Source organism: Platalea leucorodia (genome assembly GCF_965183815.1).
Source record: "Platalea leucorodia genome assembly, chromosome: 10".
NCBI classification, from domain to species: Eukaryota; Metazoa; Chordata; class Aves; order Pelecaniformes; family Threskiornithidae; genus Platalea; species Platalea leucorodia.
Window position 1 is genome coordinate 675163 of NC_138832.1, and position 14264 is coordinate 689426.

Here is a 14264-nt window from a genome sequence, read left to right on the forward strand (position 1 = left end):
CCCTAAAAGCATCCATGATCCCTGCAACGATCCCTTCCACTCACTTACCCGCTGCCAAAGGGGCCACTGTATCTGGGATGTAATTAATGAAGAAATATCTTACTGCTTTCCTCCTGCCTCTTACTGGTTTCCTCCCGTTCCCTGCCTGTCTGTGGACCCGTGGAGCGGACGGTGGTGTCCCGCCGGCACAGCCACCCCTGCGGCGCTGGCCCAGCCAGCAGCCTGGCACGAGCTCCCATTGCCGCACGAGGCAGAGGAACGCAGAGCCAAGCAGCACATTCCTGGCATGCTGTAAAAGCTCTCTACTGAGCCTAACCTTCGTGTTTTTCCTGGAATTAGGAGTGAAACGGGAAGCCAACACTTGCTCTGGAGGAGCTCTGGAGAGGCACAACGCAGCGGGAGACCAGAGGCAGCGCATCGCCCTGCGGGAGCTGTGCTGGCAAGGGCAGGGGCACAGGGGGACCTGCGTGTTCACACCCAGCAAAAATGAAGCTAAAAATACATCTCGCTTCTTATTCTTTAACACTTTGTTTCACCACAAAACCAGCTTGTTCCCAGCTCAGACACACCTGGCCCTGCAGAGCAAACCTGCTGCGGATGGCAGGGCCCTGGGGCTCCGCGACTGCCCAGCACGCAGGAGAGGTTTCGGACGCTGCGTGGGACCACCTCTCCCCCTCCCCGCCCAGCACCTCCCCTTTGCTGCTCGGGGCCCACGGTGATGGCACCGTGGGCCAGACATGGTACAAAGCACAATGTTCCTGGTGCTCCCAGGTCCCTCCAATGGGAAGGTTCACACCAAGGTACATGGTGCCATTTGGCCATGATCTAGTGTTTAAACATTGCGACGAGGCAGTAATTACCAGAGCACAGTTCAGATCATCTTACCATCATGGACCTCTCCAGCTCTACCTCCTGGAGCAGCTCTGCGAACTCCTTAAAGGACTCGGCTGTAAAGAAAAGAAGAGGTTGGTCAGCGGAGCTGGGATGTGGCACTGGAGCATGGGACGCTCGCTGGGGTACCCGAGTCTGGCTGCACCCCCAGCATCGCTGTCTAAAGGCTTGCCAAAAAATAGAGAAGAGGTGGCCCCTTTTGGCAGAAACTGAGCGAGGCCAGGCACTCAGTGAAGGCTGGCCACGAGGGGTGTTTATTTACGCACTGGAGAGGAGGGCCTCCTGCCTGGAGCAATGTGGGAGATAACGCCCTGGGAAGGGAAGCCGAAGTTAATTAGCTCTCATTAGGGATTGTACTGCAGAGCCGGTAAGGCAGGCGGCAGGGAGGGGGCAAACGAGGGGAAGGGGCAGCTGCCGGCAGCAGGGACCGTGGCGGGACGGGCTCTGCCGCAGCGGGGGGCTGCGGGCAGGATGGGGCTCCCTGTCCTGCCGGGATGGCTGCCGGCAGCACCAGAACGGGCCCGGCACCTCCGCCCGAGCTGGGAAGAGCTGCAGGTGCTTTCTAGGACCAAGGCAAGTCTGCAACAGCCCAGGATGACAAAGATTAGGCTCAGCGACAAGCAGCACAAAGTCCGTGTACCGACGAAGGAAAGGCAGCAGGTGTAGAAATGGTCACAGACATTGACACCACTCCCCAAAATATTACACGGTAAACAAAAACATCTCATTGATCGGCACTTTTCTTGGAGTCCACTGCCAACAAAAATAACATGAAACCTTTCCTTTAACAAACTGAAACAACAAGGTTTATTTAGCCTCGGGGAAAAAAGAGACCAGGTAGGAGCAGTTGACTCTCCCTGCACCAACAGGGTTATCACCACGAGGGAACACTCGGCCCTTCCCTCTGCCCACCGAAGGAGAACACGGGAAGGGGCTGAATTTGCAGCAGGGGGGAAACCCCTCTCATCAGGAGAGCACTAACGGCACTGAAATGAGGAGCACTGCAAAAGTCTCGGTTCCCTGGGAGGCTGCAAGGCAAGGCTGGGCCAACATCTGCCTAGGCACACAGCGTGGCTGCGTGCTGAAAGCATTCAGAATAGCCTGATTGCCCCGGCGTACCGGGGAGTTAGCTGGGACAGGTTCCCGCAGTGCCGCCCATCAGCCTCCAGCTGCGGCTGCAGCACCCTGCGGGGCTCGCAGCTGCCCTGCGCAGAGCAGCGCTGGGGACGGGCCCCGCCGCCTCACGCTCGCCTTCATCGCCGTGGGTAAAGCACAGAACGGCTTTGCAAAAGCTACAGTAGTTCTTGTGCTCGCAGCTCAGACCCTGCACTCACCGCAAAGCGCGCAGAGGCACTTGAGCACTGCTGAGCAGTTTAAAGGCTGTCTGAGAACGAACCAAGGAACCCCAGAAGGGCCTGGCTGACACCAGAGCTCTCGAGCAGAGCGGCATCCAGAGCTCCAGCATGCCTGGCTTGGCAGGGGCAACACACGAGGGAACAACTCGGCTGTACAGCGAGGCACGTACAGCAATAGCTCATCCCACAGATACGGGGATGCATTGTGCTCTGTCTGCAAGCTGAGGGCCCTCTCCCCACATCCATAGGTGGTACCTTAGGAGAAATACGGGTCCTTCTGCTAAAAGCCAGCCGTAACGCTGCTGCACAGCCAGCAAGTACGAGCTTCTGGCGTGAGGGGATTCACTCTGCAGTTGCTGAGACAGACACAAAAGGGAAAAACCACAGCCTCGTGACACAGGCCCTCAGCTGGCATCATCAAAACATAACCTTCTTGATGAGTCAGTAACTTCTGAGTTCTCTTCCGTAGCAAGGGCTTCAGAGCCTGGCACATGCGATCTCCTAACAGTGTATTACACTTGACCACAGGGCCGACCGACACGGTGACTGTCCCTGTGGTTACTCAGGACGATGTGAAACCTTAAGTGCGCACAGACACCGGGAGCCCAAGCCAGGAAAGGAATTATCACGGGGAGAAAGAGAATCCAGCCCTGACTTACAGGGAAAATGTCAGCGCCTAAAATTTTCACTACGTGTTTTTTTCCTTGCTCCACAGGAAGAGCCCAGGCACACGTTTCCTGGCTGCAGTCGCGGAGCAGCCCACTGAATTTGTCCTTGCACCACAAACACCCGCCTCCGGTGACACCCCGCTGCCAGGCCCGCGGTGCCCAGGAGCGCTGCCCTGCGCAGGAGCGCCGGGGTGGACCTGCACCACCGGCCTGGGTCAACGCCTGCGAACCCTCGCAGAGCAGGGCAGGGCAGGGCAGGGAGGCTGCCCGCGACGGCTGCCGGCCACGTCACACCTGGGAACCACCTGGGAGTGACTCAGCCGGCCTCCGCCAGCAGCACGCCAGGAATGTCAGCTCCTTAAAACCAGAGGACTTTGGGTTCCCGTGCCTGGGAGGGAGGAACACGCCATCCGACTTCATTGCTCCATTCATCTCTGAAGGAGCCGCTGATTTGGGTCCCGTGCGGGTGAGCGGCGGAGGGACCGCAGCCGCTGCGTAACGCGGATGCGTCTGTAACGATTAACGTCCCTGGGGGAAAGCGCCGCTCACGACGGACAACATCAGCCCAGCGTCCGTGCCCTGAGTCGCACTTGCAGCGTTCAAAGCTGCCACCTGACGTGCAGGAGTGTCAGCCCGCTCTCTGCCTACGCAAAAAGAAATGAGTGCGCCATTAGCTGTATGTACAGATCAAACACATTCCCTGAAGTACGATAAGAAGTGCTTGTGAATGTTTTGCTTCATTCCCATATCCTGCACATCAAATGAGCTCCTACGCTCCCACGCAGATGGCTGGCACCCTTGCAGGAGATGGAAGCTGCTATGGAGATGTCAACGCCCTGCTGCTGTTTTGGGAATAAGGGAGCCTTGCAAGGCGGCTCAGCCCCAGCAGGCACTGCAGGGATCGGTGCAGGAGGAGGAACACAGCACAGGCTTTTTCATAGGGGAAACCAGGGACCTCTTCTTGAAAAAGCAAAACAAATATGCCCCAACAAAAACAGAAGTAGAGAAACGCGCTCGTTTCACCACAGTGTGTTTTACATTTGCTGTGATCTCTTCTTCCTCTCCTCCGCCCACGATCCCCCCATTCAACCTCTGCCATTTCCAGCAGTCTTCCTCGCCCGCCAAGCGCCGCAGCCCCGCCGCACCGGCTCACCACACCGGCTCGCCGCGGCCCCGCCGCACCGGCTCGCCGCTGGCGGGCTCAGGGAGGCAGGCAGAGAGGCAGCGCAGGGGCGCGGGACGCTGGAGCTTTGTCCCTGCCAGCCAGGAGGAGGGATGCTCCTTTCCTTGCGCGGCCGTTTGCTTCGGATCCCTCTGCTCCCAGGAGGGGCATTTATAAGGCAATGTTTTACCCTCCCTTATTCAGATGTGTTTGGAAATTCAGCACCTCTATTGCCATTAGATTTGGAGGCTGACTCATTTCCAGTGGGTTTCACCTAGAGACTTTCCATAGAGGAAATCCGATTTTGAAGGGCAAGCTGCAATCTGCTTTAAAATGCCTTAAATAAAACAACCGAAAGAACAGGCTTTACTTCCTTCCCCTTTCAGCGACGGCTGAGAGACCCGACATCAGCAATATCACACTTGCAGCCGCTCTCCAACAACAGCCTGACAAAAGCTTTTTTTCTCTTTGTTCTTTTTCCCTGTGTCCAGCCCGGGCAGGTGCCCCCGGGGTGCGCCCAGCTGTGGAACCCGCACAGTTGCACCGGGCTGGCAGGGACATAAAATGGCTTCAGGATGGCTAATCCTGAACAGATGCGCGGGGACCAGTACGACATACGTGCCACAGGCTTCCCTTCCGTGACGGCAGAGACTGGCGATTATTTGCCATACAATGACACATCCAGCAATTCATTTGTCCCGGCAGCTTGCAGCCCGCTCCCTTTTTCAGGGCAGCACAGGGCAGCTCTGTTTTTGCAACGCGTTCTCTGCCGAGCAAAGGCAGCTTTAGGAGCAGCGCCCGCCTGGATTGGGAGATACACCAGTGCTCTGGGCCGCGCGTGCTCCCAGTCCACCTGCGGCACTGGGAAGCGGGACTTGCTGGGAGGCCAGCACCGTGCCGCCATCCTCCCCAGCGCCTGGCAGCACGGAGCAGGGCTGGAGCCATGGCAAACCTCCACAAACTACCCGCTGAACTGGGAATGTGAAACTCTACCCGTGAACGTTCAACTTTGTAAAATACGCTATGGAATAGCTGACTGGCAGCTGAGGAACCCGGCTCCTGATGCTGCTTAAAAACCATCAACACAGGCAAATTCCTAGAGGAGAGACTTTCTCAGTTACTGAAAGTTTGCATCAAAAAGAAGAAAACTTACCAATGTTAATCTCATCATCTGTTAGTGTGTCACCAATAAAGTCGAACTGAAAGGACTGCAAAGTCTGGGAGAATTTCTGTACTGCCGACGAGTAACCTGGAAAAGGACAGAGCAATAAGGCTGTGTATTTTTGCAATTGCTATACAGAAGTGGCAAGTCTTAGAAATTTAGCCTGAATGGAACAAAACTATAGTGAGGTGGTTTGAAAAATCCCTAGTCAGCATGAATTTGAAGCACGTTAGAAAATGTTGCAATGTTAATAACCATTAGAGGATACAGAGAGCATTTGTTTTGTTTTGTTTTCTTTTGCTTTCTCAGTGTTGTTGAAAACGCTCCTGCAGTACTAATGGATGCACCGAGCCGTACCAACGGCCCATCGATAGCCCCGTGTCCTGCAACGCGCAGGAAGAGGTACAGACGCGTTTCCCCTGCAGGAAAACATGCCGCTTCAAACGCGGCGTTCCCCGCCGCCCCGGGAACCTTTTCAGAGAAGCAGACGCGCACGCATCAGCACAGCTCCTCGGCGCACGGAGGCTGTCGGACAGGCTTCTCGCTGTTCAAAGTAGCTTTTTCATTATATGGGAGAAAAATCTGTAGAGTCCGAAAATAAACGTGGGGAAAAAGATAGGACTCGGAATAACTGCCCCTCTTTAGGGGGTCACAGACACAAACAGGCCCTAAGAGAAGCACGACAGCGCTGCAGCTGAGCGCCGTCAGCCGGAGGGCTGCGGCTGTGCTCAGCCCAGCGCCTGCAGATGGCCCTGGGGTCCGCTGGTGAAGAAACGCTCAGTCTTGAAGCAAAGACACTTCCTGACGGTGGCTGGTAGCTCAGTCCAAATTAGTTTTGGACTTTCCTGAGAAGTTTCTAGCCAGAAGGATCCTCTGTGCCTCTGCATCCTGCGCGGCTGCCTCACAGCTTGGTCAGGGGCTCCGCTGTTGGGAAGGCGCCTGCTGACACCGGCGGGAGCCGCGGCGGGACGGGGCAGCCACAGCGCAGCAGACCCCGGCGCCAAAGCCGCCCAGCTCTGACAGCCCCAGGTAACGCTTCGCCGCAGCAGACGCCGAGCCCTCCTCCCGCCGGCAGGGCAGAGGAGGGAGGCGTGACGGATTTGACAGCCTCGCATCAACCACAGCTCCCCGCACGAAGGTGCACGCTTTTTTGGGGTTTAGTCTTTCTCCAACAGCAAATACCCGAGATACAAACAGGAGGAGGCTGAACTTCCCTGACCTCAGGGAATAGGATGTAGACAATAAAACAAAACAAAGGAATAATTTTATACTTTGATTTATGCTGCAATTTTCCCTGATTTTGGACTGCAGCTCTAGGCACAGTCCCAGGCTGGATTCCTCTGGGGGGGTGCACCGGGGACGGCGCTTTCTGCGATTCAGGAAGCTGCAAGTGTGGAAGACGTGACGGCACAGACGTTAACGCGCAACCAGCTCGCACCCCCCTGCTTTCCCAAACCAGGGGAAAGACTGCTGTAACAGAGCAACGCTGTGTACGTGGGCGGTTTTTTTAATTTGTCTGTTCAAAAGAATAAGACAAGCACGATCACTTTTGGCATCAGTTGTTAGAATCCGGGGGGAAATAACGGCCAAAAATGAGGTGTGAGTTAGTGAGGAATTGTGTCTGCACAGTATAGGCTACCCCTCGCATTTCCAGCCTTAGGAAAATGGTGACCTGGGTGTATTTTCGTCGGTCCTTTGCCATTGCAGGCTCAGTGACAAAAGAACCTATCACCACAGTGGCAACCATGGGTTTTTCTGAAACACTGCTACGAAAGGGAGAGAAAAATTGGACAACACTGAATTGGACATTGGGAAAAGAAATCAAGCGGCCCAGGCCCCCCGGCCCCCCCCGAGGCCCCCCAGCACCCGCGGCACACGGGGCAGCCATTCCCCGGCCCGGGGCGGAGCGCGGCCTCGAAGCGCGCACAGTCCCCGCTCTCCCCTCAAAAGCCTCGTTCAGCAGTTTCCTCCGACGGGTCAAACCTTTGCTCCTGAATGGGCAGATTCAGGCCTGAATGTCGCTATTTAAGCACAGCTGCTGGGGGGGCTGAGAGAGCGTAAATGGGTGAACTCCGGCACAGAATGATGTCATTGATTTGATGGAAAACCCCAGCAAATAATTCACTCTCAGTCCTGCAGCGTTCGCTTCGGGCTCTCATTCAGTTGTTGCTCAGGGGAATCTTTGTTCGTCCCCCTGCAAACCCTCGTCGTCTTCCCTGGACGCTGCTGATGGCCCTCGCCCAGCCCCTCCTCGCTCCTCGACTACGTTTGTTAGTGGGTGAACTTCAGCCACTCCATCCGAACACCCGTCCGAACACCCATCCCGGCCCAGCGCCAGGTCCCTGAGCAGCCCCTCCGAAAGCCAGCGGCACCCGAGGCGGCTCACTGCATCCCACCCTCCTGCACCCCCGCCAGCATCCCTCCGAACCCCTCCGCAGGCGCTGGCAACGAGGCACCGGCGACGGGGCAGCGGCCAGCTCCGTCCGCGTGCGTCCCCGTGAGCCAGGCGCACGGCTGCACACCCAAATCCCACTCTCGGCGCCTGTGGGGACAGAGGATTTGCACGCACTGTTTTTCCATCGCGTGTGTCAGCACAGTGTTTAGCCCCAGCATCGGAGAAATGGTCCTTGGCCAGCTGCTGGCCTTTTTGGTTTTTGTAGAAACGGGGTAGGGCAATAGCAGAGAAGGGTTTAAAAAAGCCAAAGACAATATATTTTAACCAGAAAAAAAGAAATGGTATAGCTGATTTAAGTTACATTTTCCTTTCAAAATGCTGTCTGGCCTGAAGTTTATCTGCCAGTTTTCTAGCTGAAGGAAATCCAGGTGGACTTGCTATAAACCACATCTCACATTAGCTTAACAGTGAAAAAAAAAAAAAAAGAGTGCCCCTTAATTAGTTCAATGCTCTTCGGTTTCGCTTGGGACAAGGAATCTTTTTCATCTTGGGGAGCCATCCTCATCCTCGCCTTCAGCGAAGCCGAGTGTAGGAAGCCCCGCCGTGAGCAGTGACTGCATTCACCCTGGCGTGCCACCCCGCTGCCGGAGCCGACAGCCATCCCCGCTGCCCCACGCCGAGGTGGCAGTCGCCGAGGACATCCCTGGGGTGGCCGGGGCAGCCGCCTGGTGCAGCCCCCACCATAGAAAAACAACCGTGGAAGCTTTAGGGTTAGGAAAGGAGTGGACAAGCCGGAGGGAGAGCCAGTGCTGCAAACGCCTGGCGCGGCTCTGGAGGAGCGTTTAATGGAAACCAGACTCCTACGGACCAACGTGACTCGTGCTCGCACACGTACAGAGCCTTGGCTGAACACCGGCTTCTGACAAATCCTATATATACACGCAGGACGGACAGCATCAGGTACCGCTAGGGCATTACGGGTGTTACTGTAGTGATGGGGTGTTTATTGGGAAATTAACATGGGGATGACTGCGGCAGCTGGCCCCGCCGCAGCAGCGCCTGCTGGCACCACCGCCCCCGAGGGCGGAGAAGCTGCTCGCGCCCGGGGGCTGCGTCCCTGCGGGGTCCAGCAGCCAGGACAGCAGCAGGGCCCGGTGCAGAGCATCCCCACCCAGAGACACTTGGCGGGAAGTCGCCCCTTCCCTCGGTGGCACCCGAACGGCGGCGTGGTGACACCAGGGGCCGGGGAGAAAGGGATGAGCCGCGGCCACAGGAAAGCAGCTCGACAGCAGGAAGGGGCCACCGCGCTCAGCAGCTGGAGCTGGGCAGGAAGAGATCAGCTGCCTGGAAAAATGGGGCTGCATCTCCACGCTGGGAGAGATAAGCCCACATTCTCCCTCATTTTAACACACATTCGGAAGCCTTTTCCCCCTGACACAAACACACAGCTGCCAAACGCCCCCCGCTTTGCACACCCGAAGCCTGGCAGTGGGGAGAGGGTGCGGGCTGGAGAGAGGCAGCTACAGGGTCTGCCCTGCTCACGCAGCACCAGGAACGCGTGCGGAGAGCCGGACCGTTGCTGAAGGACTAACGCTCTGCTTGCAAGCCAGGGCTACCGCTGCCACCAGCATGCAAAGCCTCGCCACCGCCCGACAGCCCCGAAGGACCCTGCCTGCTCTTGGTACAGCTCAGCCTGTTTCCGTGGAAATGCACCAAAATGAATTCGATCAGGAATCCTCTCGGCCTCTTCTTCCTTACAGCGTTCAGTAAGCGATGCCAGCTTTCACAATTTGCGGTCACAGTAATTTACTCTCCTAGTGAAAATAAAGTCCCGTCTCCCTGCACAGAACAACCCCAGCCAAGCTGCGCTTGGCAGGAGGGAGGGAAGGAGTGCCAGCTACAGCCGCACTAGTCTTAGGAGGTACAGAAAGAACTTTCTGGTTGTATTTATGTATATATAAACACATCTCCAGAGATTGCAGCTCTTGAAGGATGTGCCCCACAGCCTGCTCAGCAACGACCTAGCGGGGATTCTCATTTCAGCCTTTCACAGCAACCACAGGTAACTGAAGACTACAAAAAAAATTTGCTTCTTTGCAAAAGCCACAGGCCTCTGAAAAAGCACGGATTACAACCAGGAGCCCTAAAACAGGCTGTGGTTCTGCTTTTTCCCCCCAACGCTTAGAATTTAGAATAGAAGGAAACCACCGCCGCAGGACAGACCCCGCGGGGGATGCGGCCCCGTGCACCGCCTCACGCTGCCACGGGGACGAGCGGCTGCGGCTGCAGAACGGGGCACGGCGGTGCTGCTCGAGGTGTCAGAGGCACGTCTTTAATTAGCTTTGCCCTCCTCAGAGGAGGGTCGCACTGATCTGAGCTTCTGTCTGTGCGACTGCAATGGTCCTCTCTTGCCAAAAGAGGAAACCACGTCCCCGAGCACCGGGAGATAGAAGTGCCAGTGACAACCCGCTGGTGACAGCTACAGGACCACCAGGATCTCTGTGCACCAGAAAAGGAGGGCCGTGCTGGGACTGCCTCATCTAACACCACAGGGACACAATGTGACGCCGGCTCTAAGAGAGATGCAGAAAGCAGCAAGATTTTTAGAAATGAACACTTTAAAAACCAACAGAAAACCTCCTACTGTGTAGCAGAGCAGTCGCAGAGCATACACATCACATCTGCCAGGACCAGACTGCCAGTACCCTCCTGCAGGTTATTCGTACCGAAATACCCCCTCGCCGACCCAATGACTTTCCGTGTGTCAGCTGCGCGGGGCTGGCAGAGCCAGCGCCACCTCTGCCTCTCCCTAGGGAAGAGCCAGGCGAGAACCACCGCTCCTGCAGGAGCTCAGGGGCCGAGCGGGCAGCGGGCTCAGCGGGTCTTTGGCTAATCCTCAGTCCCGCACAGCTCCCTGAATACCACACTGCAAATTAAGGAGAAAAAAAAAAAAAATAGAATAAAAAACCCACACCTCATCACCATAGCAAGCATCGGCCAGTGACATTTCTAGAGCAAATGCAGTCCTTAATTTAACCTGACTCCAGCTGAGGGTAGATACAGTGAGGCATGGACGGCTGAACTGAGATGGGGCTACAGGATGCCCATGCCTGCACTGGAAGGCGAGAGGCAACTTTAGCCGGGGTCCCTGCCTGCGCTGATGCACGGGCAGCAGGGGAAGAGCAGCCAGCAGAGAATGCCACGGGGAACAAGCTGCTCCTAAGCTTCTGCGCCCGCCAGACCGCAGCACGGAGGTGTCCTGCACGGAGCGACTCACCGACAGCTTCAACAATCCGTAAGGAAAACCCCAAACGACTTTGAGCTATGGCAATGCAAATAAACAGATCAAACGTAAGGAGGAGCTCCATTTTTGTATTTTGCTTTCCTCTTCTCCAACTTGGAAACAGAAATATCAAAACCAGCCACACGCTTTTTTTTCTTTCAAATAAGCAAACAAACAAAAGACAATAAAAGTTCATTCTGTACTTAAATAAGAGCATTTTAAGCCAAGGGCACATTTTAGGGTTAGGAACTGGACTCTGGAAATCCAGCTTTTCAGGGGAATGTTGCAAGACCCTGATGCACAGCAGCTGAGGATGCACCTAAATTTCTTCCCAACGCCTGGTTGCTACACAACATCTCCTGCTTCCTCGGGAAGAGCCGAGCAACGGGACATGCAGAACATGAGAAATGCCATTTTTCCTCCAGCTGTGATCCCTGAAGGGAAAAGAATGTGCCCATTGTTACCGAGTCCCACTGAAGAATTTCCCAGGGAGTTGCATCACGAAGGGGAGGGAGCTGATCCACGCTGCCAGCCCGGAGATGAGGTTCTGGACGCGGTGCCCGACCCACCGCTTCCAGGGGATTCTCTGTACTTGCACCAAGGCTTTAAGAGCCAACAGACGATGTGTTTGGCCACAGGGCCGGATTCTGCTCCGAGCTGCTGTATTTACACAGCGTGTACTAACGGCATGAAGTCCCCAAACGTTGTCCCACCAAAATACCTCAACTCTGAAATCAATGAAGTTACCCCGGCTGAGCACAGATGTGCCATTAGGAACGTGAGTAATGAGTCCTGACTCACAGAACGCTCCTAAATACTCTACAGCTGCTCAAACACAAAAACATGTTGATTTTTTCAGATGAGGGGAAAAAAAGTAATCTTCTGGACAGCGTTCTAGGTAGTCCCAAATCTACACAAGCATCTTGCGAGGAAAACAGCAGTCCTGTTACTCCATAAACAAGAGGTGCTTACCATTAGGTAATTAAAAAATGCCCTAGTACTGCACGGCAAGTTGTTCACGAGTGCCCCTGAAGGCTTTCTGGATGCCGTGGGGATTCAGAAATATTGACGCGTTTTACAAAGGCCATTTTTCACACACTGACACAGGTTTTCCACTTGCCAGCAGTAAATGGCTAGCACGAACTTCTAAAAATAACGTGCTATATTTAGCTGTGCTTTACAAATCTCTTGCAAAGGAATTTACTGAATGTCTAATACTTCTGTTATATATTTATCTTTCCTAATCAGTCCTTTATTGACCGAGTCTTTTACAAACTGCCATTTCACTATCGCAATCGATCTAGCAGAGGCTCCAGGGAGAAGAGCATGGCTGTGGTTCAAGCGCAAACACATTTTTCAGTAACTCTCCCTACCTAGTGGCCTTTTGCTTTGCAAGCTGGTTGTCTGCCCTCTGTACCATTACCTACACGTACACATCGCCCTCCCGCTTTTCCCCCTGCCTAATTTCTGTTTCCTGTCCTAAACCTAATTTTTCATCCTCATAAATTCCCCTCCTTGCCCAGGCAACCTTGCGGTAAGTGCGCAAACTTGCTTGACAGGCTTATTTTCTTTATTTACTGTTTAATTAAAAAAAAAAAAGACCAACACAGCAATTCTTCACGTTTATCATATATTCCTTATGCTTGCCTTATCTCCCTTACTGACTGATGGAAACCTGCTGTACCCTACCTGTCTTCACGCTCCAGAATTGCTGGCAAGCCTCACCGCGCTGGAGGGCAGAGCGGGGACGTGACCCGCGCAGAGGCCGTCCCGGCTGCCGCGAGCAGGAGGGGACTGCGCGTCTCCTCACCAACAGCTCAGAAGTTGGGCAACCTATCAGCTCAAAAAACAAAACAGCAAGCAAGCAAGCAAGGTTGGAAAGACGACAAAGTTTTGGGGTATATTGGTCTGTTTTAGAGGAAACTGGAAGCGAGTGACGTGCGTGACAGCTTCTGGGGAGAACGATGCCCGTGTGCTGCGCTCTTCCCCTACCTCTGCTTCAGTGAACGCTAATTATCCAGCGTAAGTTCCCTTCCCTAGACCTTCATAGCGCTAGACACTGCTGATCAGGCAGGCAAGCATGCAGCAAAGCCACATTTTAAAGCAAAGAGAAGGAGCAGACCATTCTCCCAGTGACACCCACTGGCTTGCAGTGGTTTCCCAGAGAGCAGCACTTGAGGCTATACCTTTAATGTTTTTATAAAGGACAGTGTACAGATTCACTTTTTATGATTTTTAGCTTCTGAACTACCAGGACAGCCATGATCTTAAGCTCCCACGAAGCGCAGGACCCTCCAGCACAGCCTCCTCCCTGGCCTGGCCCAGCCGGGACCGCACACTCACGGACACCCGCGAACTGCAGCACGACAAAACGACCACGGGCATCAGCACCTTGCTTAACGCTCCTCAGGATAAGCAAGAGGTAAAACTACACTTCGAATGCTTGACCTCCTCAAAGGACCATTTTTCACCCCTGGCATTTTTCTGGCCTTTCAAACCGATCTCGCAGCCCTGCAAAGCTGGAGGAGTTCCTTCAGCGACACTGGAAAAAGACACGAGGCAGACAGCCCACAACACGTGGCTAACTGAAACGCAAGTTAAAAAAAGATTAGCAGAGCAGCTTTAGAAATCAGAAAAAGTGTTGAAACGTGCATTAAGAAATGCTACAACTATAATTTATCTCAATCGTACATGTCATGACATCCATCCAGTATGTCAGAGGGGAAATGACTGAGTTTTCTCCATTAATTTTAAGCCCGGCTTTACAGACAAGTGGTGTTAAGAAGAGCTCCCACTGCCCCCGAAGACCACAGGGGCTGGCAAACACCCCTCTGCCAGCAGCGCGGCTGCCGGCAGCCTGTCTCGTACGTTATTTCACCCCAAACTCTCACAACAGGAACTCCTTCGTTTGCAATTCAACTCCCGGCAAAGCCTGACCACTTAGGAAATTACAATTCTGGGTATTTCAGTTGAGGTAAGGTGATGCAGAGGAAAACGTGCTTCAGGAGGACCACCTGGCCACAGCACCCAAGGGTGCCAGGAAGCGACGCCTGCGAGCACCGGGCTCAGCACAGCTCTCGGATGGGGGGACGCAGACCGCGGTCGAGCTCTGTCCCTCGCCGATACAAACGAGCACCACGCAGCATGTTTCCAATACAAGACTCAGTTCCATCGCTCAGTTGAGCTCTGACAGGTATATCTACTTTTTGAGCAAATGCTCAAAGGGTTGCAGATGCAGAGAAGATTCACCGAGGAGGAAACGCCGCCGCAGCCCTTCGGTCCACCACGGACCAAAGTCCAAGCATGGGGGCTGGCTGCTGCATGAACTTCAGACCACCCGGTGTCCAG

General features: G+C 54.7%; 1 protein-coding gene across 4 annotated transcripts in view; it reads right to left on the reverse strand.

The window, feature by feature from the left end:
• OPHN1 (oligophrenin 1) overlaps window positions 1–14264 on the reverse strand; it is a 68445-nt gene that overhangs the window by 42605 nt on the left and 11576 nt on the right. For 3 of the 4 annotated variants that reach the window (XM_082323653.1, XM_082323651.1, XM_082323650.1), the window contains exons 2-3: window positions 5230–5325; window positions 886–947 (exon numbers count right to left, since the gene is read on the reverse strand). In XM_082323653.1, the coding sequence (XP_082179779.1) occupies window positions 886–947; window positions 5230–5325 (158 nt within the window). The remainder of the gene's footprint in view (window positions 1–885; window positions 948–5229; window positions 5326–14264) is intronic. The other variant, XM_082323652.1, reaches the window with a different exon arrangement.